The 27,945-nt window shown below is 37.7% G+C and overlaps 1 protein-coding gene across 2 annotated transcripts in view; it reads right to left on the bottom strand.

Moving 5' to 3' along the window:
• Positions 1-3,367: 3,367 nt before the first annotated feature.
• LOC131300405 (11-beta-hydroxysteroid dehydrogenase-like 4A) overlaps positions 3,368-27,945 on the bottom strand; it is a 69,202-nt gene continuing 44,624 nt past the window's right edge. Inside the window, exons 1-6 of one of the 2 annotated variants that reach the window (XM_058326221.1) lie at positions 6,035-6,314; positions 5,578-5,770; positions 4,762-4,847; positions 4,457-4,588; positions 3,924-4,052; positions 3,368-3,818 (exon numbers count right to left, since the gene is read on the bottom strand). In XM_058326221.1, the coding sequence (XP_058182204.1) occupies positions 3,588-3,818; positions 3,924-4,052; positions 4,457-4,588; positions 4,762-4,847; positions 5,578-5,770; positions 6,035-6,217 (954 nt within the window). In that variant the 5' untranslated portion in view covers positions 6,218-6,314 and the 3' untranslated portion in view covers positions 3,368-3,587. Of the gene's footprint in view, positions 3,819-3,923; positions 4,053-4,456; positions 4,589-4,761; positions 4,848-5,577; positions 5,771-6,034; positions 6,315-27,945 lie in introns of those variants that run through there. The other variant, XM_058326231.1, reaches the window with a different exon arrangement.

Below are 27,945 nucleotides of genomic sequence, written 5' to 3' on the forward strand. Positions count from 1 at the left end.
GAAGGAATCAAGAGATGTTCGGTCATAGGAGGGAAGCCATGGAGTAGTTTTGGTTGAGAGAGAGACAAAAGAAAAAAAGTAAATTGAGTGAGAGAGTGAGAGGGAAAGAGATGTGGGGGTGTCAATGGTAAGAGAAGGAAAAATGGTGACATGTAAATAAGAATAGGAGAAGAGAAGGAAAGAGTTACAGTAACCGGACCCACTTTGGCCAGTAGAGACATGGATTGGAAAGGGTGTGTGAAGGTGGATATGAGAAAATTTATGTAAACATTTAAGGAAGTGGTTGATGGGTTTTCAATAATTATTTGTTTGTGAATATTGAGTTGTTGGTGTCAAAGATTTGGTTTGGTTGGGTTAGATAGGTTGAGGTACTTGAAGATTTGGGTTGTTACAATGGAAATTACGTACAGACCATGAATCGTAGTTTGTTGTTGTTAATGAAGTGTGTTCTTCCCTTTGTAGTGGATTGGGTAGCGATAAATCAAATGCTTCAATTAATAGCTATCAAGAAAGCTTATTTGAGAACCTGAAAGAACAAGTGGTTGATTTTATGTGTTTGTTCTGACTTAAATTGGATTAGTGAGTATGATGAAATAGTTGGCTTCAATCTCTGGAGAAATGAAACTATCAAGGCTTATTTTATAAGCATAAGATAAATCCTACAGTACTTAAGAAAAAATTGTGTTTGAAATTTCATGTCAGCTAATTTTTCCTCTACCATTGGGTGTGGGCACATGCCCCCTGAAAATTCGTAAAATAATCGGGTGCACCCTTTTGGGAAAGCGCAGTGAAACGCTTCGATTTAGAGTCGCTACTCGGGTTTTGTAGAATACACCCAAAGAACCAAACTTTGAAACGTTCTGCTACGTTTTGATTTGAAAAAGGCTTTGTAGGCTGAACTGTCGTCACCTTCGATATCTGAGGTTTGGGAGCTAGGTTACGAGAGGGAAATGGTTTTATGGCATCCTTCTCACCCAATCCGGGGATCGGTCTCTACTCGAGCATTTTATAAAACATTTGTAATTTTCTCTCATTAATAATTTTTAGCCAATTAGGGCAGGGGAGCAGTTTAAGGGGATTAAAACTGTAACATGTTTGCAGTATATGACAAAATTGCATGTATGGTTTATTGAAACAATGGATATAGATTGAGAACAAGCGCTTGCGGAAATTTTAAACAGACAGGAACACATTGGTCCGGAGTGTCGTGCGCAGGAAGAAACCTGCGTGCACTGGCCGAACCACTGCATGGAGACCTGACCTACGCACGCCACTCACCGACTGGCGTACACCAGTAAGCTTAAAGCCCTTGCTTTTAACCTTCTGGGCTCTGGAAAGGACCAGTGCATGTATACCTAGGACAAACCACGCAGTTTATAGAGCAGAATATATACAGTTACAGACAGTTGAAAATGGCTTTAGGGCCATAAAATAAACAGAGCACCCCATAAACAATCTAGGGAAATGAACAAACGTTAAGGTCTAGTTGCCATGCAATGGATAGCCACTGGGCTAGATCTAACTGTCGTACGCCGGTATGTAGATACCATACGCTAGTTACACACTTTTGTCCAGTACTTGGGTTTGCACTTTCTGGGCTCTGGAACATGAACAAAAGGATCTCAGAGGCATTACAAAGCAATAGAAATAATATTAAGAAAGTAAAACTAACAACTTTAACTATGGAAAGCAGTAAATTGGTTATTAGGCATATTCACAGTGATGAATAGACAAGAAAAAAAGCATAAAACAAATATCCTGACCCCAGTTCACAACTGGATTACGCGGGTTCCAAACTGGAGTACACGGGTTTGTCCCAGATAAACCCCAGACAGGTCCCAGTCCCCACACTAGTTCTGCACGTACTGTCAAGGATGTGCATACGTGTGCTTATGACCGGCGCATGCTGGGTCTTGCCATTGATGATTTTTGAAACATTGCCAGCTTTAGGGCTATGATTAGTATTGATTACTAGCCTTGACCCTACCAACCCCTCTCAGGGATTAGAACAGAAAGTTTACAAAGGTGGTATACCTTTTTGTTTTCAAGTTTCTTGGAGAGTTTGAGCTTGAACTTGGCTTTGAAAGGGGAATGTGGGTGGATGGATGTGTGTTGTGGTGTATGGGAGAGCTTCTTGTTGTTTCTTTCTCAAGAAGAGGAAAAGGAAGAACAAGAAGCTAATGGAGAGAGAGATGATTTGAATGCTTCAAGTTTTTGGTAACCTCTTGCACATGAATGCAAATGGGGTATATATAGAGGACAGGGAGGAGTTGTAATCAGTTGAAGGGCAGGTTGGCTTTGGAGGGAGAGTCTCACATGCATTAAATGCATGGGACAAGGTGATGGATCTTGTAAGAGAGAGGGGGGAACATCCCATGCACGTACGCACTCATCAGACGAACGAACAGTGTACTGGGGTGGCCTAAAAGTCTTGTACATGTGGCTGAATAAATGTGATTTGACTAGCTCTGACCGGCGTACGCCAGTAAGTGACCGGCATGCGCCAGTCCAAGCCTGGTTAACAGACCGATAACTAACATGTGGCAGAGGACCAGCACACACCAGTTGGGTACCAACGTGCACAGGTAGGGTTTTACTGAAGCTTTCTGGCTTTGGCATAAATGATTTGAAAGGGATCTGAAAGGGTTTAAGAATGCTCAAAACTCAAACACACTAAGAACCTCAGGGTGTTCTTGATCTTATTCATCATCGGGGAATCAAAGAACATAAGTAAACTTATCTAGACAGCTCAGAATAGTGTGTCTACATTGGGTTTAGTTGGTGGGTGGTGCTAAATGTTATAATGCTAGCTACATCAATTGAGAAAGTTAACCGGTTAAGAGATTTGGTCAAATCTAATTTTTTTTGAGAAAAATAGAGTCACAAATATGAGTGTGACAGAGCCCCGCGGGCATCTCACTAGTGTCCACCTACAAAAAGTTGTTTATAGTTAAGCATTTAAGCTATTTGGGAAAGTTTAGTCAAGCTCATTCACTCTTAAACATTTTTGATTTGAGAAACAGTCAAAAGCTATAGAAATTGACTTTTACTTTTGCTGTTGTTTTATGGCTCTTTGACTTGGTGGGCAATTTTAACCTAGGGGGCGAATACCTTTCACCTGAAGGTAACTCTGAACCATTTGGCCTCTGTCATGTACGACCGCGCGTCTCTCTGCCCCTGTGGCAAGCAGCGCTAATGCGCGATCGATCACCTTGACAATGAGGTTGCATATGTGGCTAGCTGCTTCCTCTTAGTTGAAAGATAAACGGTTCCGGAGAAGAAGTTGCTGGCAAATCAGCCTTAAATGCCTTCCCTTTTCGAGTTAAAACGGCCAACCGCAGTTTCGAAGGCAAACTTACATGAAAGTGGCTCGAAACAGCTAGGCTTCAATACTTTTTAAACGTCACACCCAAAGCAGTGTTCCTTTTATTGTACACTTTCACTCCACCACACATACAATAAGGGATACATGATGCACAAATAAATGTTTGCAACACCAAGGCACAAAATTAAAGAGGATTATTTACCAATAGTTGTCCTCTTAAGATAAGGAATACAAACAGTCGATCTGCTTGATGATCTTTTCCTTAGTCAGACTTGAGCGCTCCAGAATTGCGGTTAGATTTAGAGTTGTTTGGCCTACCAAGTAAACGCCACCGGGAGAAGCTTTCTATAACCTCTGGACAAAGCAAATTCCAGAAATATATCGTCCTCTCCCAAGCTGGCTCAAACAAGTACCTGTCTCCCCTGCAAATGCTCTTGAAAATTGCTTTGGTACACCCCTCCGTTGACTCCACTGGAAAACCATCCATTCCAGCCTATACAGTAAAAAACAAAGAGGAAATTAGGAACCGAAATTATTCCTGAACTGGAATAGATTCTCAAATGCTTTGTTCGAACTTCACAAAAAAAAAAAACTTTACCTTTGACATGAAATCACCTCTAGTAATTTCCGAGTCTACAACTCCGGGACCGACAATCGTGATCTCTATATCCGAACCAACTTCAACTCGTAGCGTCTCGTAAAAGCTGACTAGGGCTCCCTTGCTTCCCTAAAGAAATATAAGATATTTTTGACTAATCAATTAAAGATGAGCCAAACCAAGGCATATTTATCTAAACAAAAATGTAGTACTTAACTTTTTCTGAGGGCATGGATCATTTCCGATCCATCCCAATAGACTAGATGGTCCTGTGTCTCCACTTTGATAATCAAACCTGTTCAACTTTTAGAGCGTATTCCAACCAAAAATTATGCTGATCAGATACTATTTAGAACAAAAGCGATAATGTGTTTTGAAATCATATGATCAACCAGTATCTGAACAGCTTAATTTTGACATGATCACTGCTCGGGATAAGCTCTAAAAAGAGATAGGCGAGATCACCAAAGTACAGACGGTCTAATCTATTTCCTTGGAGCGGAGAGGATCTATGTCCATTTCTTTTCACGTACAGAATAGATGCTAAGTCTTGGTATTGGAGACCATTGAGCTATTGAAGCAATCACAATGATCTTCCCTCTGCTCTTTCTTAGGTGCGGAATTGCGAAATGGGTGCAATAAACAGAACCCCAGAAGTTTGTGTTCTGCAGCATAAAACCCAAATTAGTAATGGTTAATTTGTTCCCAAATTCCTACCTAAATAGTATATATAGTTTTGGATTGATCTAAGGCCTAGTTTGGACTAGGATTTGTGGAGAGATTTTTAGATAAGAAAAATTCAGGCAACTTTTTTATGTTAAAAATGGAAGACAATCACCATAATTGGAGTGAAATCTTCGACATTATCGGCATCTTCAAACAGACAAAGCGGAGCAATCCCGGCATTGTTCACTACGTGATTCACTGTGTAATTGAAGTCATCAAACAAGAGAGACGTAAATTGTCGAATTATAACAAGGTAATTCTGCATTTTAAACAATCGAAAAGAGGGAAAGAGAGTAAGGGAGATCACACACTTGCGTTAAATGAAGATAGTTCCCTAGACGGTTTGACACATCAAAAGCGTCCTATTTTTCCCCAACTCGTTCCCTTCAATCTTTTGGGCGAAAACTTTTTCAATCACACTTCAATGATCGGGACCGTTTATAATCTTTAATTCACTGAGAGCATCAAACAAGCCAAAACATCAGTTTGAGCAATTATCGTTTGATATGATTTCGAAACAGATTTATATTGCAAAAAATTTAGAAAGGAGTTTTGTTCCAGTGTTGCAATCTTATATCTTTTAAGATGATGTGTTCCAAAATCATATCTATTGATGTCCAGTAAACTTGGTTTTTGGCATACTTCATGTTGTCAACGAGCAAAAAAAAATGAACTGTTTTGATCATTGATGTGAGATTGTCAGATTTTTTTACAGGCTGAGATTGCAGAGGAGCCAGACTCGATTATACATATTGTGTTCTCTAATTTTATTTTTTTTTGTTATTTTTATGTGTCAGAGTGTTGGTGTCATGCTATGTGTTCATTTTTGTGCTACATCTTCAACTCTGTAGTTCGATATATTTTCTTTCAAACAAATAGTACTATAGAACCAAAGAAATGAATTGAAACTAAAGAATTAGAAACATACATTTACCAAAGTGGTTTAGTGCAGCATCAACAAATCGCTTACAGTCTTCCACCTTTGAAACATCACCGGTTTCAACAATCACATCAGGTGACCCGAGCCGTCGTGCCTTACAAGCCACTTCTTGAAGTTGCTTTTCTCTCCTTGCCACCAATACCAAACAAGCACCCCCTTTTGCATACTCATAGGCAAGATGCTTCAAAACAGCAAATCTAACAATTCACTTCCCAAAATAATGGACCATTGAAGTACTAGAAACCAATTTTCGTGTGTCTAAGAGTAGTAAGATGGGTATAAACTTAATCTTTGACATTATTGATTTTACTTATAAAGTGGTAGTCATAATGTTCAGATCCACAACTTCAAAGTTAGTAAGTTGGGTTTTAACTTCTGGTTTAGTGGCCTTTAAAGAACCAATTAAGAAAGTGATTCTTTTGGGAGAGTTCAGAGTTGATCAAACCTCGCCAATGCCTGAAGATGCACCGGTGATGAGTACAATTTTACTGGAGACGTTTTCGCTGAATACGGACCTTGATATAGAATTGGAAATCTTGAAGAGCAAAATAGCCGGTAGGAAGAAGAAGAGCAAAAAGAGTGATATAAGAGGAAGCACAATATTAAGCAACTTGTGAACTGAATCCATGCTTGAGAGAAGACAGAGGAGATAAGTTGGAGTATGCGACGAAGAACAATATCGAGCAACTTATCTGTTTTTAGAGAGATTTATTTACGGCTCCGACCTGAACAACAACAACCAATCGCCACCATCTTAAAGTGCCTTAGATGGTCCGGATTTTAATACTCACTCCGTCCCATTTTCATTGTCCATTTTTGAAATGCGTGTCATTTTTTAATTGTTTATATCTTTCAATCTATAATTTTTTCATAGTTTTGAACTTTGTATTATAGAATTAATCGAAATCTATCAAACAAGATCCATATTACATATTTTTTAAGATCCACACTAAAAGATATAAGTAAAAGACATAAAAGAGAAACACAGAATAACAGACAATAAAAATGGGATGGAGGGAGTAAAAATCTACCAGGGAAAAGTTTTACTCTTTCCCGGAAAAGTTTCATTAATATCCGGACCGTTCAAAACACTTTCAGACGGTCGCGATTGATCCCGTAAACAACTATTCACGGCTACGCCGTTAAAAAGATTTTCTCAATCTGTTTTTTACCAAAAAAATTAAGTTGGAGCACGTGTGGAAGCCCAGAAGGACAACGATGTTTCCTCAAGGGGAAAAACAAAGGACAACCATTTACAAAGGACAACCATTAAGTCACTTTTGGTTGTTTGTTGGAGTGGGCTTTTATTGTTGGGGATTGACGGTGATAGTTCATTTTTGTGGTGGCATGGTCCTGGAGGGGGATGGCAGATGCTGACTAGGCCGATTTGGCCTAGGCGGTTTGGATCTAAACCGTGCAATGGATGGTTGGACTTGTATGCGTTCAGATTCAATCTGAACCGTCCGCGCCAAGATGAACGGCCGGATCAACCGCTCGACACCCGCTTTACAGGGGGTACTCGGTAGCATCCCTGTCCTAGTTTGATGGCTATAGTGCATTTTGGTTTCTCCATCACTGGATTCTTTACTCAAATGGGCATCTTTTTGCAACACAATTCCAATTTTTGCTCTATCAAAAACGTGCTTACATGATGAAAAGTTGGGCATCTACCAATACATGTATGGAAAAGAAAACCCCTGAATTCAACTGCCCACGTGAAACCCTACCCACCGGCCACCACATAAAGAAGAGTTGTTATCCTTATCCCTTGTCTTTCTTGTTTGTAATTACAGTCATATTTTTAGCCTCAATCCAAACGTAATCGTTTTCAAATTTTGATCAAGTAATTAAATACTGAGCAATTAAACGTGCAAGCCAAACAGACCTAGCTAGGCTTACGAGCCTCACATTAATAATTAGAAATATTTGGACACAGATCTCACATTAATAATTAAATACTGAGAATGATTGGTGATCTTTCTTCACTTCGTGGAAGAGTCATCCGTTGCCCAGATCTCATCTCCGCCATGTAGCATCCGAGTCATTCATTACCGAGATAAAATCGGAATCATTAGATTACCGAACGGACGGCTCGGATGGTGCCTCCGCACAAAACCATTCCCGGTTAAAGCGTAGATTATAACTCTAATCATCCTCCAATTTTCGTTTTATATTCAGTAACTGAGAAGGTGCATGATGTAGTAAAATTTATCCATGTCACAAGATCTGATTTGAGATCTTGCTCTTGGCCATATAAACATATCTTCTTCGGTGGTTCCAAATTCCCTGTAAGAGTGATTGAATGATTTGCGTAGAATCAAAATCCTAGAAGCTCGTCCAAATGGTTTTAGATTCTGCATTCTCCAATTCATTTTGCAAAATTTATTATGATAGAATGAATTTTGTAATTGGCTCCCGAACACCATGTTCAATATTTTCAAATCGAGACACATATCGTATATCGTTTATTTCAAATCGGGATACGTATTGTATTGGATCAAGACATTGTAACTACAATATCTTGTCTTGTGTACGCAGAGAGAAATGTCTGAAATTTTATCTAAAAAGAACACGACAATACTATCTCTAAACAGGAATCAAGTAAAACAAAAGAGTTCAACTGAAAGTAACCTGTTCCGTGAAGAGTCTAGCATGATAGATAATAGATAGATGGAGGGATTTTGACGTATTTTGGCTCAAAGTCTCCCATGCCAATTAAAGTCATTGGAATATGAAGGGCTTATCATTGATCAAGACAAATTGGCAGAACCATCTAATGACGACCAAGACTTGGCATTTAAGTACGTGGAACCCATGACTTCGATAGGTCTTCAATTCAGTGAGTACTGCAGTTTTTGTCCTTTGGAATATTTTTCCTTTAATTGTTTTTAGTAGCCCGAAGGAATATCGGCTAAGAGGAAGGGCATCAAAAGTAATTTTCCAGCAAACTCCCAGCGACCAAGAAGTTAAAATTGGTCTCCAGTTCACGTTGTATTGTGATTATACTCAATCGGATTTGTGTGTTGGATTCGAGTAGAGTCGGGCCGTGACAGTGGTGCGTCTTTGCGGGATAACTACGACATGGTAGTGAGTGGTGCTCTTTGGATTCTTACGTTTTGATGACTCTGAATGTTAAAAATGAGAGAATAAATAATTGATTGAATTCGATAACACTATACAATGAGTTCCTTTATTTATAGAGGAAAGAGAGCCTAATTAAGGAAGGAAATCATACCAATTAACTATGAAAGAAACTCATCCTAACTACAATTAAATCTCAATAATCATGTTATCATTTATTATATCCATTTATTCAAACAAAGAAGAGTAGTGGATCAGTTCGAGAATGCTTGTTCATCTAAAAATTGAAAGCTTAGATTTCTTTTTTCATTAGCTCATGGTCCGGAAGATGTAATCTGATGGGTTTGTAATTTTTGAGTCTCAATTTTTATGGTAAATTTGTAGAAATTTATCATGATGTTTCATGATGACCTATTTATCATGTTTATAACCTATTTATTATGGATTGTTTTGATGTCGTTACATGAGCGTTTGTGGATACTTGTGGTACAATAAATAGAATTTGGTGAATTGTTTGGCATGCATGCATAGTTAATATGTAGAGACCCGTATTTAATTTATTTAATTTTAAAGTTTATAATTGAGGAAAATGGAAAATGTGATGTGTTTATGTGGTTTGGGGCTAAAGCGATTGAATTGAATGTGAAAGGGTGTAAGTATGGTTTCAATATGTATGAGTATATATAGGACGGTGATAGAGTAGAGAATTAAATTTCTTCTCTCTATCTCCCATGCCTCACTCCCTCTCTCTCTCTGTGCTCACTCCTTCTTTCTTGCTCTCTCTCCAAATTTCACCGTAACAACTCAAAACCTTCTCAAAACAACCTTCAATCATTCTCTCTCTACGCGTATTGTGGTCCATATTCGGTCGATGTGAGCTTGGAGGAGGTGTATTGCACTCGGTCTCGATTTCGGAAAGCTAGGGCTAGTATTTTTGTGGGTTTCGTTTTTCGGCCTCAAGGTAGAGATTCTACCTCTCAATATATGTAATGGGAGTGTTTTCTAGCCTTGAATCATGTCCTTGTTGTAGTTGAAATCCTTAAAATCTGTAGAAAATCTGCTCTAACAGGCATCTGTATCGATACCACTTTGATCAGTATCGATACTTGAATCTCTGGAACGTTTTTAAGCCCAGTTGTATCGATACTAGTTTGGCTAGTATCGATATAAAGTGGCTTAGTGACAGCTTTTGCTATTTTGTTCCAAACTTCATTGTTTTGACCCCCGATCATTTCTAATTGGTTCTAAACATCACCAAATTACTCGAAAACATGATTAATCATATTTGTTGAGTTCGTGGAGTATCTTTGCATCCCTTGCCCTTGTTCTGTATAATTTGACGTTGGTTTTCCTTATGAACTTCAACTAAATGGAAATGACACATTACGGAGACATGAGATTTGTGAACACTTGTTGACACAACAAGAACATTCAGGATGCATCGACGGATGGGTGCCTGGCAGGGGGTATCGAGATCCCTAAATTGGCCCGGCTGGAGCAAAAGCTCATATTGGTTACATTCAGGACCTACCGATGGGTATGGTGCCTGGCAGGGGATATCGAGATCCCTAAATTGGCCCGGCAGGAACAAAAGCTCATATTAGTTACATTTAGGACCTATCGATGGGTATGGTGCCTGGCAGGGGGTATCGAGATTCCTAAATTGGCCCGGCAAGAGCAAAAGCTCATATTGGTTACATTCAGGACCTACCAATGGGTATGGTGCCTGGCAGGGGGTATCGGGATCCCTAAATTGGCCCGACAGGAGCAATAGCTCATATTGGTTACATTCAAAACCTACTGATGGGTATGGTGTCTGGCTGGGGGTATCGAGATCCCTTAATTGGTCCAGCAAGAGATTCGGCTCATGACACATAACGCGAAGTGACATTGGACACATGGAAAGTTGAAATGGTTAAAGGTTGAGGTGCATACCAAATTTCGTATCGAGTTTGTTGAATTGTTAAGTCTTGGTTATTGCCTATTGTATGGTCTACATCATGTTCTTGCCTTGTGATCAATCTTGCATTTCTCTTACATATAATGTTAGTGTAGAATTTTGTACTAAGCTAGTGTAGCTCAAACCTATTATCATTTTCAGGTACTAACACAGGGCAGTAGAATGCATGGTTGGAATGCTTGGATGTGGAATTATTTTTTGAAAGCTAACGATTGAGGAGTTACTTAGTCATCTTAGTAAATCTCTTTTGAAAGATGTATTTGTAACTATAATTATAAATCTTTTGACTTTGGAATACTGTAATCCTTAACACTCTTTCACTACTCAATACTACTTATGTTAATTTTGGCCTCGGAGCCAAAGATGTAATATTTTGGAAACTATTTAATGATGGAAGTGTGAGGAATGTTACATTATTTTGGGGTATTGTACGGATTATTGTGAGGTTTTATTTATGAAAAATCCTGTATATTTATGTTGAAAACCGTAAGCGTGACATAATATATGTTGACATGCGATACTTTTAATGATGGCTATTCGTTAGATAGTAAACTGAGTTGTGAAACAGATGGTGTGGATGCGTGCATTGTGTATGAAAGGGAGTTCTAAGTTATCTAGAGTTGGAATTGTGTTTTATATTCTACTTGTAGTCAAAAGGTACTTATTGCTCCTGTTACAATGTTTCCTTAGCGCTTATCATATCATATATTTATCTAGAGTTAGCGGAGATTTTTCTACTGGACTAGTATAACTCAACTCTTTATTTTCATGTATCCACCATAGCATATAGCTTGGAGTGCATTTCAGGTGTTCTTTGAGAGCTTCTTTGCAGAGTCATTTTGTCATCCAATCTAAATCATGTTTTTGAGATGAAATTGTAACTACATTGTTATATCTTTTGACTTAAAAAAATTTAATGTTACTTAATATTTTTCCTCTCCTGGCTATTGTGTAAATTTTTTTGAGATCTAATTATGTGGACACTTGTTTAAAAGGATGTTGGTTTATGAGATAATGTTTGGCATGATGTTCATTGGTATGTAGGTACGGATATGACGACGTTTTACATATCGAAAAGCTATATTTATTATGTTTAAAATCGAGGGCGTGACAATTTACTTTAGGACCACCGGACAATCTTATTTAGGACTTTTATATAAAAAAGTTATGAAAATCATGCTTAAAGAAATCTCAAGTCAAGCAAGCCCGGTTTGGCTAAATTTGATTTATCTATTGCTTTATGCCATTGATGAATTTACGTTCCAATATTCAGTAAAAGTAATTTCCTCCACACAAGTAACAGATAACATACAAAATTATGGATTAGTGATTTAATTTCCACTTGCCAAAGTATGGATTAGTGATTTTCCACTTGCCCCGCCTTCGTGACATAGCTCATAAGGTTAAGGCTTAGTGATTACCCCGGAGAGAGAGAGAGTATTCCAAGAAAGTACGTCCGGAGACTGGAGTCTTTGCACATACATTTTGGATCAAAGTCTTGCATGCCTTAAGTCATTTGAATTATATGATGGGCTTATCATTGACCAAGACAAATTGGAACAACCATCCAACGACCAAGACTTAGCATTTAAGTTTGGTGACTCAAAATCCGAGTCCGTGGGCCAAATGACTCCAATTGGTCTTCAATTAAGCGAGTACTACAGTTTTGTTTTGGGAATTTTTTTAACGAGCACTAATTGCCCGTTAGACAAACGAGATTCAACTCGGTTCTTCTAAAAGACAACTTCAAACCTTATGTCTCCCAAAATAACTTCCGAAGGACTCAAAGCAATATTTGATATAGTTACAAACAGGGACAGATTTTATAAAATTGGAGTATTAATTTTCTTAAATAGTTCAATTATACCCAATAAATTTTTGGTAGTGTTCCAATAAAATTACTCTAAATTTTCATTATGAGGACATTTGTCTGATCTATTTCTTCGAGTGCTAAATTTTCACATCATTTTTTGTGCCAACACAATGCTTTCTTCTAATTTAAGATGAAATTACAAATATACTCATCAATTTGTTATTTTACCAAATAAAATTATTAATTAAGGAACTATAAACGCACGGTTTAAATTTACTAATTTGTGTGCCTCCACTAATACAAATTTCCAAATCTGTCCCTAGTTACAAATAGGGAATTAATATTCCCGCTCCCTTTTTTGATATTCACACTCTGTTTTTTTTGTTTTTTAGTGTTGGAAGTGTACGTATATTTTTGCTAAAAGACAAAAAAAAAGGTGTGGATATAAAAAAAAGGAGTGTGAACATCAATTCCCTTACGAATAAGGGTGTATGTTAAACTCCAAAAGAGCTGCGTACGTTTTTTTGGTTAGTTACGCAATTTTTGTGAGTTCTTTATGCATTCTTTTGGTCAGCGAACAATTTTTAGTTGGTAGCAATTTTATTTTCCATGGAATAACGTCCCCAACAATCAAGAGTGTTCGTGGAAAATAGCACCCATGTTTTTTAATTTTAGTTTCCAGCGGACGTCTATAAAACATTTCGGACGTCTATAAAACATTTCTTTTTCCTGCGTTCAAGAGGAAAAATGGGCCTTCAACAAGTATGGCTTTCCTACAATCAACTATTTAACCTCTTCTTCTTCTTTCTCTTCCTTTGCCAAATCACTTGTTTGCATGCCCAACTATGCACTCAAGAACAGAACTCTGCGCTGTTGCAACTTAAAGGAAGCTTTACCTTGGATAAATCTGCTTCTTGGTATTGTAATATCAATGGAATCACTTCTTTTCCAAAGATGGAGTCTTGGAAAAAGGGTTCTGATTGTTGTTCGTGGGCTGGGGTCGATTGTGACAACAAGACGGGTCAAGTAGTTGGACTCGATCTCAGCTGCAGCTGGCTCAAAGGTACCATCCGCCCTAATAGCAGCCTCTTCCTCTCCTTTCCCCACCGCACCTCAATCTCTCTGACTCTGGTTTTTCAGGCGAAATCCCAATAGAATTCTCCTTCCTAAACAAACTGGTGTCACTTGATCTCTCTTCAAATGATGATTTGAGATTAGAAGAAGGCGGATTCGAGTTACTCATGCAAAATTTATCCAAGATAAGAGATCTTGATCTTGGGCATGTAAACATGTCTTTTTCGGTGGTTTCAAATTCCTTGCTCAATTTGACTTCTTTAAGAACCTCCGTATCACATCCTCTGGTTTACATGGAAATTTCCCTAGCGGAATATTTCATTTACCTCATCTACAGGTGCTGGATATAGGGTTTAATGATGCTCTCACAGGTTATTTACCCGATTTCATGAATTTGAGTTATCCTCTCTCAATCTTAATTCTCTCACACACAGGTTTTTCTAGAGAATTGCCCAACTCGATTGCTAATCTGAAGTCATTGGAGGTATTGTCACTCTCTACTTGCCAATTTCATGGGTTCCTTCCTACTTCTCTCCGGAACCTTACACAAATCAGTGTTTTAGAGCTCCAATCCAACAATTTCAGCGGTATCCTCCCATCTTCAATTTCAAACCTTAGAAATATCTCTTACTTATACCTTTCAAACAATAATTTCACAGGTCCCTTCTTTTCATGGGATGCAAACTTGACAGAACTTTTCATCTTAGATGTGTCAAATAATAGTCTCACTGGTCCTCTTCCTTCACAAGTAATTGTACCTCCAAAGCTATGCTTTTTGAGCATCTACCGAAACTTGATCAACGGTACAATCCCATCTTGGGTCTTCAAATTACCCGCACTCAAGTACTTAGATCTTAGCTATAATTTACTGATTGGTCATACACTTGAGTTTCTATCTGCATCCTTATGGATTATTGATTTGAGCAATAACAACCTACATGGTACGGTTCCAAATTCAACCTTTGAACTACGAAAGCTTACCCACCTGATTCTTTCTTCAAATAGCTTTTCTGGCACCATTCCTGAATCAAATAGATTCAACGAAAATCTCATTATGCTCAAACTACATAATAATAGCTTCTCTGGCACCATTCATGATTCATTTTCCATGAGAAGTCGCTTGAAAACTGTCAATCTTAATGACAATGGGTTTGAAGGCCCAATACCAAAGTCTTTGGTTAATTGTAAAAACCTTGAAGTGCTAGATCTCGGAAGAAACAAGTTTGTTGACAAATTTCTGCATTGGTTGGGAAATTTACCGAACTTGCAAGTCCTAATCTTGCGATCTAACATATTCTATGGATCCATCCTAACTTCTGAGACCAAATTTCCCTTCCCCATGTTGCTAGTTCTTGATATGGCGAACAATCATTTCACTGGTCCATTGCCCATAAAGTACTTCAAAAGTTTCAAAGCAATGATGAATGTGGATTTGCATTTTGATGGTCTTGTAAAACCTTATTATTATTCCGCGACTATAGTATTCAAAGGAATGCCCCTGGAATTCAAAAGAATAGTAAAAACTTTCACCATCATTGATTTATCAGGAAACAGATTCCAAGGGGAGATTCCTGGAATCATTAGTGGGCTAAATTCGATTCAAGGACTCAACTTATCATACAACAGCCTTACAGGTCATATACCAAAGTCGCTTGGTGATTTGACGATGCTTGAATGTCTAGACCTCTCGTCAAACAAGCTCACTAGGGAGATTCCTCAACATCTAGTGAATTTGGTATTTCTTTCGGTCCTAAACCTTTCGCATAATCAACTAACAGGAAGGATACCTAGCGGCAGGCAATTCGTTGTATTTGAAAATAATTCTTACATCAATAACTTGGCATTATGCGGACCTCCATTGTCAAATTCATGCAGCGATTCTGGCCCACCAGAACCACCGCCCTCGTTGTTCCAACAAGAAGAGGATTCTCAATTTGCAAGCGGACTCGATTGGGAAGTCATATTGCCCGGTTATGGATTTGGACTGGTATTTGGAGTTGTCATGGGATATCTTATGTTCTCATTTCGAAAACCTCAAAGGTTCGTGAAGATGATTGAAGGTGTAGGAAACAGAAGAGGGAAGAGGGTAGGAAGGAATGCTCAGAGACACGGAGGCAGAAGAAATTAGCCGATGCAATTGCCAGCTGTTGCATATTGTAAGTATTACAAATAGCTAGCTTTGAGCATTTCTGTGCGTGCATGCATTTATTTCTGGCTTTTCTCTAGACTCTTCACATTTCTGTGCGTTCATGCATTTATCTATAGGTGCTCAATTTAATCATTTAATTTTTCATTATCCAAAAATCTGAATGAAAATTTAGATGATTGAATCAAGCACCTATAGATAATGGATTGAGCTGATTTTTGGCAAGAACCCTTAAAAAAATGTTTTATATTTAATGAACGGCTCAAATCATTTATGTGAGACCCGTGGTGAATTTCACAACAAAATCTATGCACAAATTGTCTGTGTGGACAGACTTATTGTTATAATAATGCTACCCACGCAAACAACACACAGATTCTTCACAGACCCGATGAAGTGGCAAAAAAAGGGACCCACTCCCCCTCTCTCTCTCTCACCTATTCAACTCACCTGTTCATATTCAACTCATGAGTCCTTGCCCGTTTCAATCCGTTCATATTGAACTCATGAATCCTAACCAGTTTCAATCCGCTCAGACCTGCCCATTTGTAACCCTAACCCAGTAGTTGTGTTTTTTATCCGGGAGCAGGGTCCATTGTCCTGGGTCGTCGTCGCCAACGACTTTTGTAATGTCTACCCCCCTTCGTCACGTACCATTAGAACTCTCTCTCTCACACACACATGCACACAGTTCTTCCAGTCATTCCCTTGCTATTAATCTCTGACTACGACGAAGGCTACCACTACTATTCCTGTTCGGCCTCCCATTGTCCGCGTCTAATGGCTCCCAATTGCCTTCGGGAATTAGGGCCAATTATGGTTTTTCTAGCTTTTCTTTTGGAAATGTAAAATTTAACTACTTGTGTTGTGTTCTGTGTTTTAGTGTGGTTGAGTGAAGAGTTTTTATTTCGGAAGTGAGGTTTTTAGCTGGAAGGGGGAAGAGGAGGAGGGGTATTTTACGTCTAGGTACAAAGTACAAGATTTTCAAAATCAAATACCCATTAAAGAAATCCAATTAGGCACATGCCCCTTTAAATAAATAAACTAGTGTATTCTAGGAAGATCAACTCCCCAATAAATTAATCCAATTGGGTACAAAACCCCAATACAAAATAATAAAAAGGTACTTAGGAGAATATTAGGCTTTAAAGGCTACTAAGGCTACTAAGTACTTTAATAATAAAATAATATGTACTTTCATCACATGGGGTTTAAGAAAATATTATTTTAATGAACCCATGTACTTGGTGAAAGAATAAGGCTATTACCCAATGGGTAATAAAATCCCTAACGGTTAATAACCAAAGGATAATAAGGTACGAGTACTTTAAATATTAAATTAAGTCTTTGAAAAAAACTACATGTCCTTTTTATTATTACACAAGTTTATATATACATGTACTTACCAAATAAAATAAAGGAAAGGCTTTTGTCCAATGGGTAAAGATTACCCTAACGGTTATTGTCCAAAGGTCCAAGGTTACTTGGGTACTTTTATTAGAAAAAATAATCAAAAGTACTTTTTAAAATAATTATAAATGTCATTTCTTTTAAAAGATCAAAGTACTTGTCAAATCTTTCAAAAACCCTTTTAATATAAAGAATTGGGTTTCTATTATCCAATGGATAATAGTTCCCCTAACATTTATCGTCCAAAGGACAAAGAATAAAACCAAATTAATAAAAGGAAATAAATAAGTAATTTCTAGGGTTGAAAAGGTTGACTAGTCAAATCAACTTTTGAGCAAATGACAGTGTTTTTTTTTCTTTTATTTTTCTGCTTCTTTTTTTATCTGTTCTTTTGGGCTTAGAAGGTTAATATGAAATAGCCCCTGTTTCATTCATCTCGTCTTAGTCTTGCACTTCTCTCATACTCCTTCCGTCCCATAATGTTTGTCCGGTCCGCAAAACGGAGACGTAAAAATAATATTATTTTTATAACAAAAGTTGGAAAAATATTCAACAATTTACTAGATCTCAACGAGTTCTTTAACTTATATAAAAAATTTGAATCTTTTCTTAAAAGAAATGCATTATTTTGTAGCCCTCGTTTCGCGGACCGGACAAACATTATGGGACAGAGGGAGTATCATTTTTTTGATCAATTGTGCCTGTTGAAACCATTTGTGATAATAAAGAAGTAAAAGAATCGGTATCCAAGTTACTCAATTGATTATAGATAGAACAAAATCATTTTTGTGTAATCCTATTTACACTACAAGAAAATTGGGATCTAACAACGGTCAAAAGCGTTACTAAAAAACACAAAAAAAACGTTGCTAAAAGCAATACCAACGGTTCACCAACCGTTGCCCAAACCGTTGCGAGATATCCATTGGTGTAGACGTATAGCAACGGTTTTGACGAGCGTTGGTACAGATTTTTTTTTAGTAACAGTTTCTTTAGCAACGGTTGTAAACCATTACCGTTGCTAAAGGCAAGTATATATTTTTTTTAAATCTGGGGTAAAATATGACATGGCAGCCACGTGGCGTTGACGTGGCCCCCACTATCGCCCACGTGGCACTGACATGGCCTCCCCTGTCGCTGACGTGGCGCTGACGTGGCCCCACCTGTCGCCCGCGTATGCGCGCGCGAGTGCGAACCAGCTGGGCTAGCTCAGCACTTGTGTAATATTGAGGGCCTTTTAATATTTATACTATGCAAACCGGTTGGGCTAACTTATGTCATTAGAGTTTTATCGATTTATTCTTAATCCAAGTTTTTAAATTCGGTTTATACTATACAAACACCTACTTTTTTTCCGATTGGAACCGTCTATTTTTTACATAGTAAAGATAGCTACGCTTGTTCGGACAAATAAGCCAAAGTGGCTTATTTTTTGTCCTTATTCAAATTTTTTTTGCATTTGTTAGTTTCTCGTCAATTTTTTTGGGATTATTGCTTCGTCATGACGAGAGAAATATAAAAAGTAAAAAATTTTGATCAAAACTTAATTTTTTTGAATAAAGACAAAAAATAAGCTAATAAGCCAATTTTTTCGTCTTTATAGTCCGGTTTTTAGTAACGGTTATGGAAAACCGTTGCTATAGTCCGATTTTTAGTAACGGTTATGGAAAACCGTTGCTATAGTCTGGTTTTTAGTAACGGTTATAGAAAATCATTGCTATAGTCTTGTAATCTAGTAACGGTTGCATGAAAACCGTTGCTATAGTCCTGTTTCTAGTAACGTTTTGCAAACCGTTGCTAAACACCATCTATACCAACGGTTTTTTCAACCGTTACTAAAAAAACCGTTGGGAGATCCCAAATCTCTTGTATTGTTAATTGATCAATCTGATTTATTCTTTAAATAGAAATGATATATCCGTACGTACTTGTGTTTTGCATGTAACATGCTCCTGCTTTATCATGCCTGTGTTGCGTGTCCCAGAATGACAGCCCAGCTTTGCCACTTAAGTTTCCATGCCATATTGTGCTAGTCCATACCGTGTTGTGCCTACTTCTAATTAGTGTGTCATACATGTGTTGTGCGGCGGTGCATGTGCCGCTCTAGCCCGATTTACACTTCAAGAGATGGAAAAGGAATGGGGAAACATTTTCAGGTACCTCTTTTCATGTGCGGCAGTGCATGTGCTGTGAGACTGAAGTGTGTTTTTTTAGCAGTCCATCAGCCTTTTAAGAGTCAAGTCCTCCAAGCCTATTCCTTTTTAAATTGGCCAATTGGTCTAGGAAGTCATTACCGTACCTTCAATCCATTTGTTTTCTTAAGTTATATTGTCTACTTACTCACAGAATTGAGCGACTTCTTAAGTACTCTGACTTTGTACGAATGATTCAATGGAGACAGTATCATAGAAAAATCAACTTGTATAAAATATTATTGCATTTTTTGAATCTAGTCGGATGGCTTGAACGCCCAAAAACAATTGTGGAGCCGCCACTAAATTTTGAACAAGTATGGCTTTCCTAAAACCACCTCTTAATTTTCTTCTCCTTTCTGATCTTATTTTTCCAAATTGCTTGTGCCATGAGGCCAACTGTGCACTCAAGAACAGAGCTTTGTATTTTATTTAATCTTCGAGCAAGCTTTGAAACGCTTCATTTTAAACAACACTTTTCCTTGAACGAAACTGTTTCTCGATATTGTGATGCTTTGACAATCCCTTCATATCCGAAGATGGAGTCTTGGAAGCAGTGGCGGAGGGACATAGACTCATAGAGACAAGGAAGGGCAACTGATCCCACTGGCTACCAAATTTTAAAAAAGATAGGTATAATTTTTTGCCCAATTTTTACTAATTTGACCCCACTTTAAATTTATTTATTTTTGTCCCCAACCCATATAAGGGTTTTGTACTTAGGAGGAAAAAAGGAGTAAAAATAGAATCTCCACCCAAAAAATTTCCAAACGTAATGCTAGTTTGTTCGTTCATCAAACAAATCAAGGATTTCTTTTGTGAATCACACATAATTCAAATTTCCAACCCTATTTATCAAAAATTCTGGCTAGCTCTGCCACTGCTTGGAAGGAAGGTTATGATAGTTGTCGTGGGAAGGGCTTAATTTTGATTTGCAAAAAAGAGATGGATCAAGTAATTGAACTCGACCTCAGATGCGGTTAGCTTCAACGAACCATCAATAAAAATAGCAGGTTCTTGCTTGGCTGATACAAATGTGTCTTCACATAAAACAAAGAAAGTACGGCAAGTGTGTTTCACATATGTACTAGTATTTAAAGTCTTCACGTCAGCAGCCTCATGGAGAGCAGTCCAGGCGCAATTGTAATTGTCCCAATATGATTTGGAGGTCACATGTTTTAGTCATGGAAATAGTCTCTCTGCTTATGGGGTAAAGCCAAAGGTTGGCTACCGGAGTCTGCGGCCACCCCCAATTTTGTAAAGCCTATAATTACCCAAGATTTTTTTTCCCCATACAATAAGACTTAACATCTTGGCCCCATAATTTGTAATACACAAAAGAACTTAGATAAGAGTTACATACTTTGGATCACTTTCTCACACGTTTCTTTCTCTTTTGTGACAACAAGCCCACCATTCATCTCTCTCCGACCACGAAAAGAAAAACTCACTAATCACCTCAATTTTTCTCTCTACCAAGTATATTAATTCAACATTAAATTTTTGTTATACTCCTAAACCTTAAAAGTTCAAAATTTTTTTACTGTTTATGTTTATGGCCCCTGCATATATGAAATTCTGGTTCCGTCATGGATAAAGATACGTACGTACATACAATCCTTCCCAAGACGTTGCAGTAGCAATAGCCTCATGTATTGCGTAAGATATATGTAATTAGTTATGCCTTCCGCCTTCTTATTAAGGATGGCAACGATGCGGTTTGGTTCAATTATTGGCAAAACCAAAACAAAAATCGGAATATATAAACCATAAAAGCGTTCTTTTCTGCTGAAAATAGGAAAAAGTTCGTGGAAAATAGCACCCATGTCTTTTTTAATTTTAGTTTCAGCGGACGCCCACAAAACCTTTCGAGTAGTTCCCCTCGTTGGTGTACCTTTCTTTTTTCAGTGTTCAAGAAGAAATATGGGCTGTGAACAAGTATGCCGGCTTTTCTTCAATCCACTAATATTTATCTCCTTCTTGTTTCTCATCCTTCGCCAACTCACTTGCTTACATGCCCGACTCTGCACTCAAGAACAGACCTCTGCGCTTCTGCAATTTAAACGTAATTTTTCCTTCAATAAATCTGCTTCTTGGGAATGTGATGATGATTTTGGAATCACTTCGTTTCCAAAGATGGTGCTTTGGAATAAGGGCTCTAATTGTTGCTCGTGGGATGGGGACCTGGGGTGCATTGTGACAAAGACACGGCTCAAGTAATTGGACTCAACCTCAGTTGCAGCTGGCTCCAAGGCACCATCCATCCTAATAGCAGTCTTTTCCTCTCCTTTCCTCACCTCCAAAAGCTCAACCTCACTTACAATAACTTTTCCATATCTCGCATCTCACCTGAATTCGCTCGGTTCACCGAATTGAAACACCTCATTCTCTCTAACACTAGTATTTCGGGCAAAGTCTCACTAGAATTCTACTTCCTAAACAAACTGGAGTCGCTTGATCTATCTTACAATTTTGATTTGAGATTGGAAGAAGGCAGGTTCAAGTTACTCTTCTAAAATTTATCCAAGTTAAGATATCTCAATCTTGTGGGCATAAACATGTCTTCTTTGGTGGTTCCAAAATCCTTGCTCAATTTGACTTCTTTAGGAACCCTCTGGCTCGGAGAATCTGGTTTACATGGAGAATTCCCTAGCAGAATATTCCACTTACCACATCTACAGGACTTGGAAATATGGGATGATCGAGGATGGTCTCACGGGTTATATACCTGATTTCATCAATTTGACCTATCCTCTCCGGCAGTTAACTCTCCGGAACACAGGTATTTCTGGTTCAATTACTTTCGAGCAATTGGATCTTTGTATTGCTTCCTTTTAAACAACACTTTTGATTGAATAAATCTGTGATGCTTTAAGAAATCCCTGGGTATCCAACGATGGAGTCTTGGAAGGAACGTTGTGGTAGTTGTCCGTGGGATGGGCTCAATTGAGCAATTGGACTCGATCTTAGGTGCAGCTGGCTTCAAGGAACCATCAGTCACAATAGCAGCTTCTTGCTTGGCTGCTGCAAATGTGTTTCACATGAAAGAAAGTGCCGGAAGAACTTAATAGCTTGACTGCGGCAAGTGCGTTTCACACGTGTGGTGTTTTAATTTTTGAATCCTCACTTCAAGGCAGTTTCGAAATTGCTGGTTGCGGTCGTCCTTTTCACATTCATTCATGAGTATGAAATATGCTTGCCAAAATTCCTTGCCAGAAATATGCTGGTGGGCCTATGGCTAGGGCCGGCGTGGGTATGCTATAGGGATCGAACAGAGGAAAATGCGAACATAGATGGTTGAACTATCGATTCGTATTTCCTCAAACTTAAATGTTCAGAAAGACTGGAACAAAGCTATTTGAATTTTTTTTTTTATAAAATATATTTATGCTTTGCTTCGAGTACACTAAGATGACAACATTTCAAGTTTTATCAAGTGTCGCACGGGTTCACATGTGGTTATCTGCTTATGTGTGCTTTTATGCATCGTGATTAGACAAACTTTTGCTTAGGTATCTTATGGTTATTCTTCCTTTGTCGTGTCCAACACTTGGCTACGAAAACTCAACAAATGCCCAAAGGAGTCTTGTGGAGTAGAGACGAAGCCAGGATTTGAATTGCGATGTGGCAAAATCAGAAGAAATCAATCACTAATAACAAAATTTCTATATTTGATACAAAAAAAACATACATATGTTATAAGGTTAATCATCCATAATACCCATAAAGAATGCCTATATATGTTTTAAGGTTAATTACCCGTTAACATAGAAGAAAAAAATGAAGAAAAGAAAAAACACATATCAAAATGGATCTAAACTACATGATTGACTTTAAACCAAAATTTAAAAGAAATTCCCCTTATAATGTACAAAAAGCGAAGTGTTCAAGAGTACATCATCTTCCATCTTGCTCTGAAGCCTAGTTTTGACAATCTTTATAGCTCAAAAATGATGGTACTCTCGTATGTGAGCCGGCTCTAAAATGATTTTTTTCTAAAAAAGAAAAGAAATTTGAGGTGGCACGTGCAACTCACCCGTTTCTATAGCTCCGGGCCCCGGCCATCTCATTTTATGACTTATATAAAAATTTATGAAATCATGCATAAAGCGGAGGGATTAATGATTAATATTCCACTTGCCTGATGCCTCACTCTCCTAATGAAAAATACTCCAAGTCCAAGAAAGTCTGTTTGGAGATATTTTGGATCAAAAGTACTCTTTGCATGCCCAAAAAGCCATTTGAATTTTTTTTTTAATTCTTGGAATTTTTTGCCTTTAAATATCAAAACGAGGTATATTACTACTCTAATTTGGAAGAATTTCAGCTAAAAGGAAGGGCATTAGAAAATTAGGTGCCATTTCCTTCCCTACAACAAGATAAATAAATAAATAAAAGCGGGCATGGTGTGCCTACCCAATTGCCCCTACGACGAACAAGACTGAACTCAAAGTCTTCTAAAAGAGGATGCTTCAAACCAATGTGACCCAAAATTAACTTCCAAAGGAGCCAATGTATTTTCAAGCTTGATGACGGCTCCAACAAACTCCGCCGAGCCACCTTCTAGAACAATTTCATTGCACCCAATGCTGGTAGCAAAATTTCGTTGCTGCCACAGCTTCTGCAAATGAGGCTATACATGTCCTCTCCCGGCACAAGTTACTGTACCTCCAAGTCTAATCTGTCTAGACATAGCCCATACCTTCATCAATGGTCCAATTTCTTCTTGGGTATTCGGTTCGTACAGATCATAAACCAAGGCTACTAGGAAATTTGACACAACTCGTATCATTAGACCTGTCATCAAACAAGCTCACAAGGGAGATCTAATATAGCGGAAAGTTTACAAAGGCTAGATATCGTTCTTGCAGACGAGATAATTACTCTAATCCACGAGTAGCCCTTGAATTCCACAAGGACAAAAGATAGAGACTCTTGAATTAATTTGATTGAATAGGTTTTTTTGCACTTAGGCTTACAATCTTATCTATACTTGCACCTTGGGGTGGAGCTATAGGAATTTTGTTTGCTCGGGTCAAACAATTAAATGCATGTGTAAGATACTTTTCATTTACTAATCCAATGAATAACTAAATTAAGAGGTTAATTATAAAGTAGATATACACTTATAAGTGTATTTTTGGTTTGTAATTAGTCCCAAAGACTATAAATACATTAACGATGCATAATGTTTTAGGCCCCGCCATTAGTTTGTATATGTGGGACGAAAAATAACAAATAACTGGGGACAAAAATGGACAGTCAAACTGATCTCGTATACTTACGTTACGCATATTCAATTGAACTGATTTTTTCAAACAAAATGCAAGGAAAGACTAACAAGAAAGTATCATTTGGACATAGTTTGGATCAAAGTCTTGCTAGCCCCAAGTCATTTGAATATGAAGGGCTTATCATTGACCAAGACAATTTGGCAAAACCATCCAATAATAGGTTTAGGCCCAAAAATAACTGGGGACCAAAAAATAGACCGGCTAAGTGATCTCGTACACTTACATTAGGCGAGCTAGCTAGGAGGACAAACAAGAAAAATGGCAGAAAAGACTACTACACCAAGAAGTATGTCTAGAGTCTTTGGATCAAAGTCACGCATGCCCTACATATGAATATGAAGGGCTTAATTATCATCGACATCGACCAAGACAAATTGGCACAACCATCCAATGAACAAGACTTAGCATTTAACTCCGTGGAACCCATGATTCCGATAGGTCTTCAACTCAGCGAGTACTATAGTTTTGTTTTTGGAATATTTTTTCCCTTTCCTTTTCGTTTGACATCAAACGCGGTGTTTTAGTAACTCGAAAAAATATCAACTAACGGGAAGGCCATAAGAAGGTTAGGTGTCACATACATCAATATCCAAAATGAAATGGGCACATATTTTTATAATTGGTGTGGTAAATTGCTACCGAATTGCTTGTAAGACTAACAAAATTGAACTCATTGCTCAAGCATTATGTCCCCCCCTAAATCACTCCCTATGGACCCAAAGCATTTCTGGGCGAAGATACGAGTTAGGGTGTACGATAAACCTCAAAATAGCTATGTATTTTTCTTGATGGTTACCCCATTTTTTGGATGTTTCAAATTTACCCATTTCTGGGGGCTTACCTGTGCATTGTTTTGGTTGCAAAAATATTTGTACCAAAAATAATCTTGATGGAATACCATTCCCAATAATTATTAGGTGTACATTGAATATTATTTCCGATTGCTCTTGTCGAGACAACACATGTGAATAGTCAGAGGATAAAAGCAAAAAAAAATTCTTCCAAGAAAGCGTGTTTGGAGTCTTTGGAAGTATTTTGGATCAAAGTCTTGCATGCCCAAGTCATTTGAATTTAATATGCCTATCATTGACCAAGACAATTGGAAGAACCATACAATGACCAAGACTTTGAATCCGTGGCTCCGTAATCCTCCAATTTTCGTTTTGTATTTAGTAACTAAGAACGTGCATGATGTTAAATTTATCCAAGACACAAGATCCGATAAGAGATCTTGATCTTGGCCCCGTAAATGTATCTTCTTCAGTGGTTCCAAATTCCTTGTAAAAGTGTTAAATGATTTGCGTTGAATAAAAATCCTAGTAGCTCCTCCAAATGTGATTTTTAAGTTTTTCATTCTCCAGTTCATTTCGCCAAATACATTTTGAAAAGAATGTTTTGTAATTGGCTCCCGAACACCCATAATAGGAAAACGCATATTTAATTTTAAAAAATTGGCCCCCAAACACCCCTTACGTTGTTGTGTTTCCGGTTAATTATGCTCACTAGCTAGGGTTATCGAAGTACCCTAGGAATTGGGTGGTTGGCTGTACGTGCAAATGCAGGGATGTTAATTCTGGAAAGTCCACGTAGAGGTATTTGGGTGTTTCTATTAACCAACAAGTTGTGAACAACTTTTTAGTTTTGTCATTATTTTTTTCGAGTTTTATACCAAACCTTTATGTAATATTAGTTTGTCTCCACGAGAGGAATTGAAAAAGAAAAAAAAATTATGACTTTTACACAAATATTTCGAAAAATATCCAAGATAAAGTTCAAAAAGTCAATTTTTGAATCTTTTTCTTGGATTTTTGCAAAAACACTTGTGTAAAGTCATAATTTTTTACTTTTATAATTCCTCTCATCGAGATGAACCAATAATACGTAAAATTTTAGCGCAAAACTAACAAACGCGAAAAAAATTTAAATAAAGAAAACCAAAAAATTGTACGATGATCTGCCTTTGATCATAGCTGGTAGGGATTAGTTGAGCCGTTGACGGGACAATACCGGGAAGCATACCATGCTTTTCTAGCCTTGTAACTTTTGAATTGGGACAATACCAGGATGCATAACCACGCTTTTCATGCTTTTCATGAATCAATCATTCAAAGCGATCCAAGTTACTTAGTTGACTGTAGAAAGAACAATTAATTTTCATTTTTGTGTAATCAGATTTAATGAATCAATATGATTTATGCATAAACAGAAATGATCACGTTGTGCGTGTGACATGCCGTGCTCGTGTTTTACCATGCTTGTATTGTGTACCTAAAAATGACTTGACCACTTAGCCACTTAAGATTTCATACTGTACCGCACAAGCCCATACCGTGTAGTGAGGCTGTGCCCGTGCCACCCTTCTACGGCTAAAAAAGGAATGGGGAAACATACTTCAGGTACTTCATTGCTATTAGTCGGGAAGGGACGTAAAGGTTGGTGTGGTTTGTCTGCATCTAGCCTTGAAATTGAGCAAATGACAGTGTTTTTTTCTTTTATTTTGGTCATGCTTAGAGCCAATCGCCATATTTTGCTGCTTCTTTTTTTAGCTATTCTTTTGGGCTTAGAAGGTTAATAAACCTGCTTCGAGCCTCTACTTGAAAGGGTTCGATTTTTAACCGGGTTCATTTCTTAGAGTAAAGCCGCAAAAAAGTAATTTCTCATGAATTTTCTAGTTCCGGCATGGATGGTCCACCTTTGACTAGAGTAGGAAGCTATTAGTTGAGGTGTGCATAAATTGACCAGACACCCTTGATCGACAAAAAAAAAAAAGAATGAAGCGGACATATCCTTATAAAACATTTGTTAATGGATCTCCTGTAGACACCCTTTGATAATGTTGGCTTTGTTTTGACTTGATGATTGCGTGCTTTTCTTTTTCCTCAGCAAAAGTAACTAGTACGTTAGTTGTTGTTAGTGAGTTTTTTGGATAGTGATGACCGCGCGATAGTAAAGTATTTTATACACTTTTCTGTAAATACCACATGTGTGTCTCTTTTCTATATAATGGCCACACACACACCCATATCTGTAGTGCCATATGTGAGCAGTATCTTGGAGGGTGGTCTAGCTCCAACGGTAAAGTACTAAGTTGTCCCAATGTGATTTGGAGGTCACATGTTTGAGTCGTAAAAATAGCCTCTCCGTTCATGAGGGTAAAGATTCATAAACACAATCCTTCCCAAGACCCTACAGAGCCGTGTTTTGCGGTCTAGTTTGACATTATAAGTCAAATGACTTATTTTTTTGTCCTTATTCGAATTGTTTTGCATTTATTATTTTTCATCGATTTTTTGAGAATTCTTGCATCGTCATGACAAGAGGAATTTAAAAAGTAAAAAAATATGATTGAAATCTAATTTTTTTGAATAAAGAAAAATTAATTAATT

This window comes from Rhododendron vialii, chromosome 1a (assembly GCF_030253575.1).
Source record: "Rhododendron vialii isolate Sample 1 chromosome 1a, ASM3025357v1".
Classification (NCBI taxonomy): Eukaryota; Viridiplantae; Streptophyta; class Magnoliopsida; order Ericales; family Ericaceae; genus Rhododendron; species Rhododendron vialii.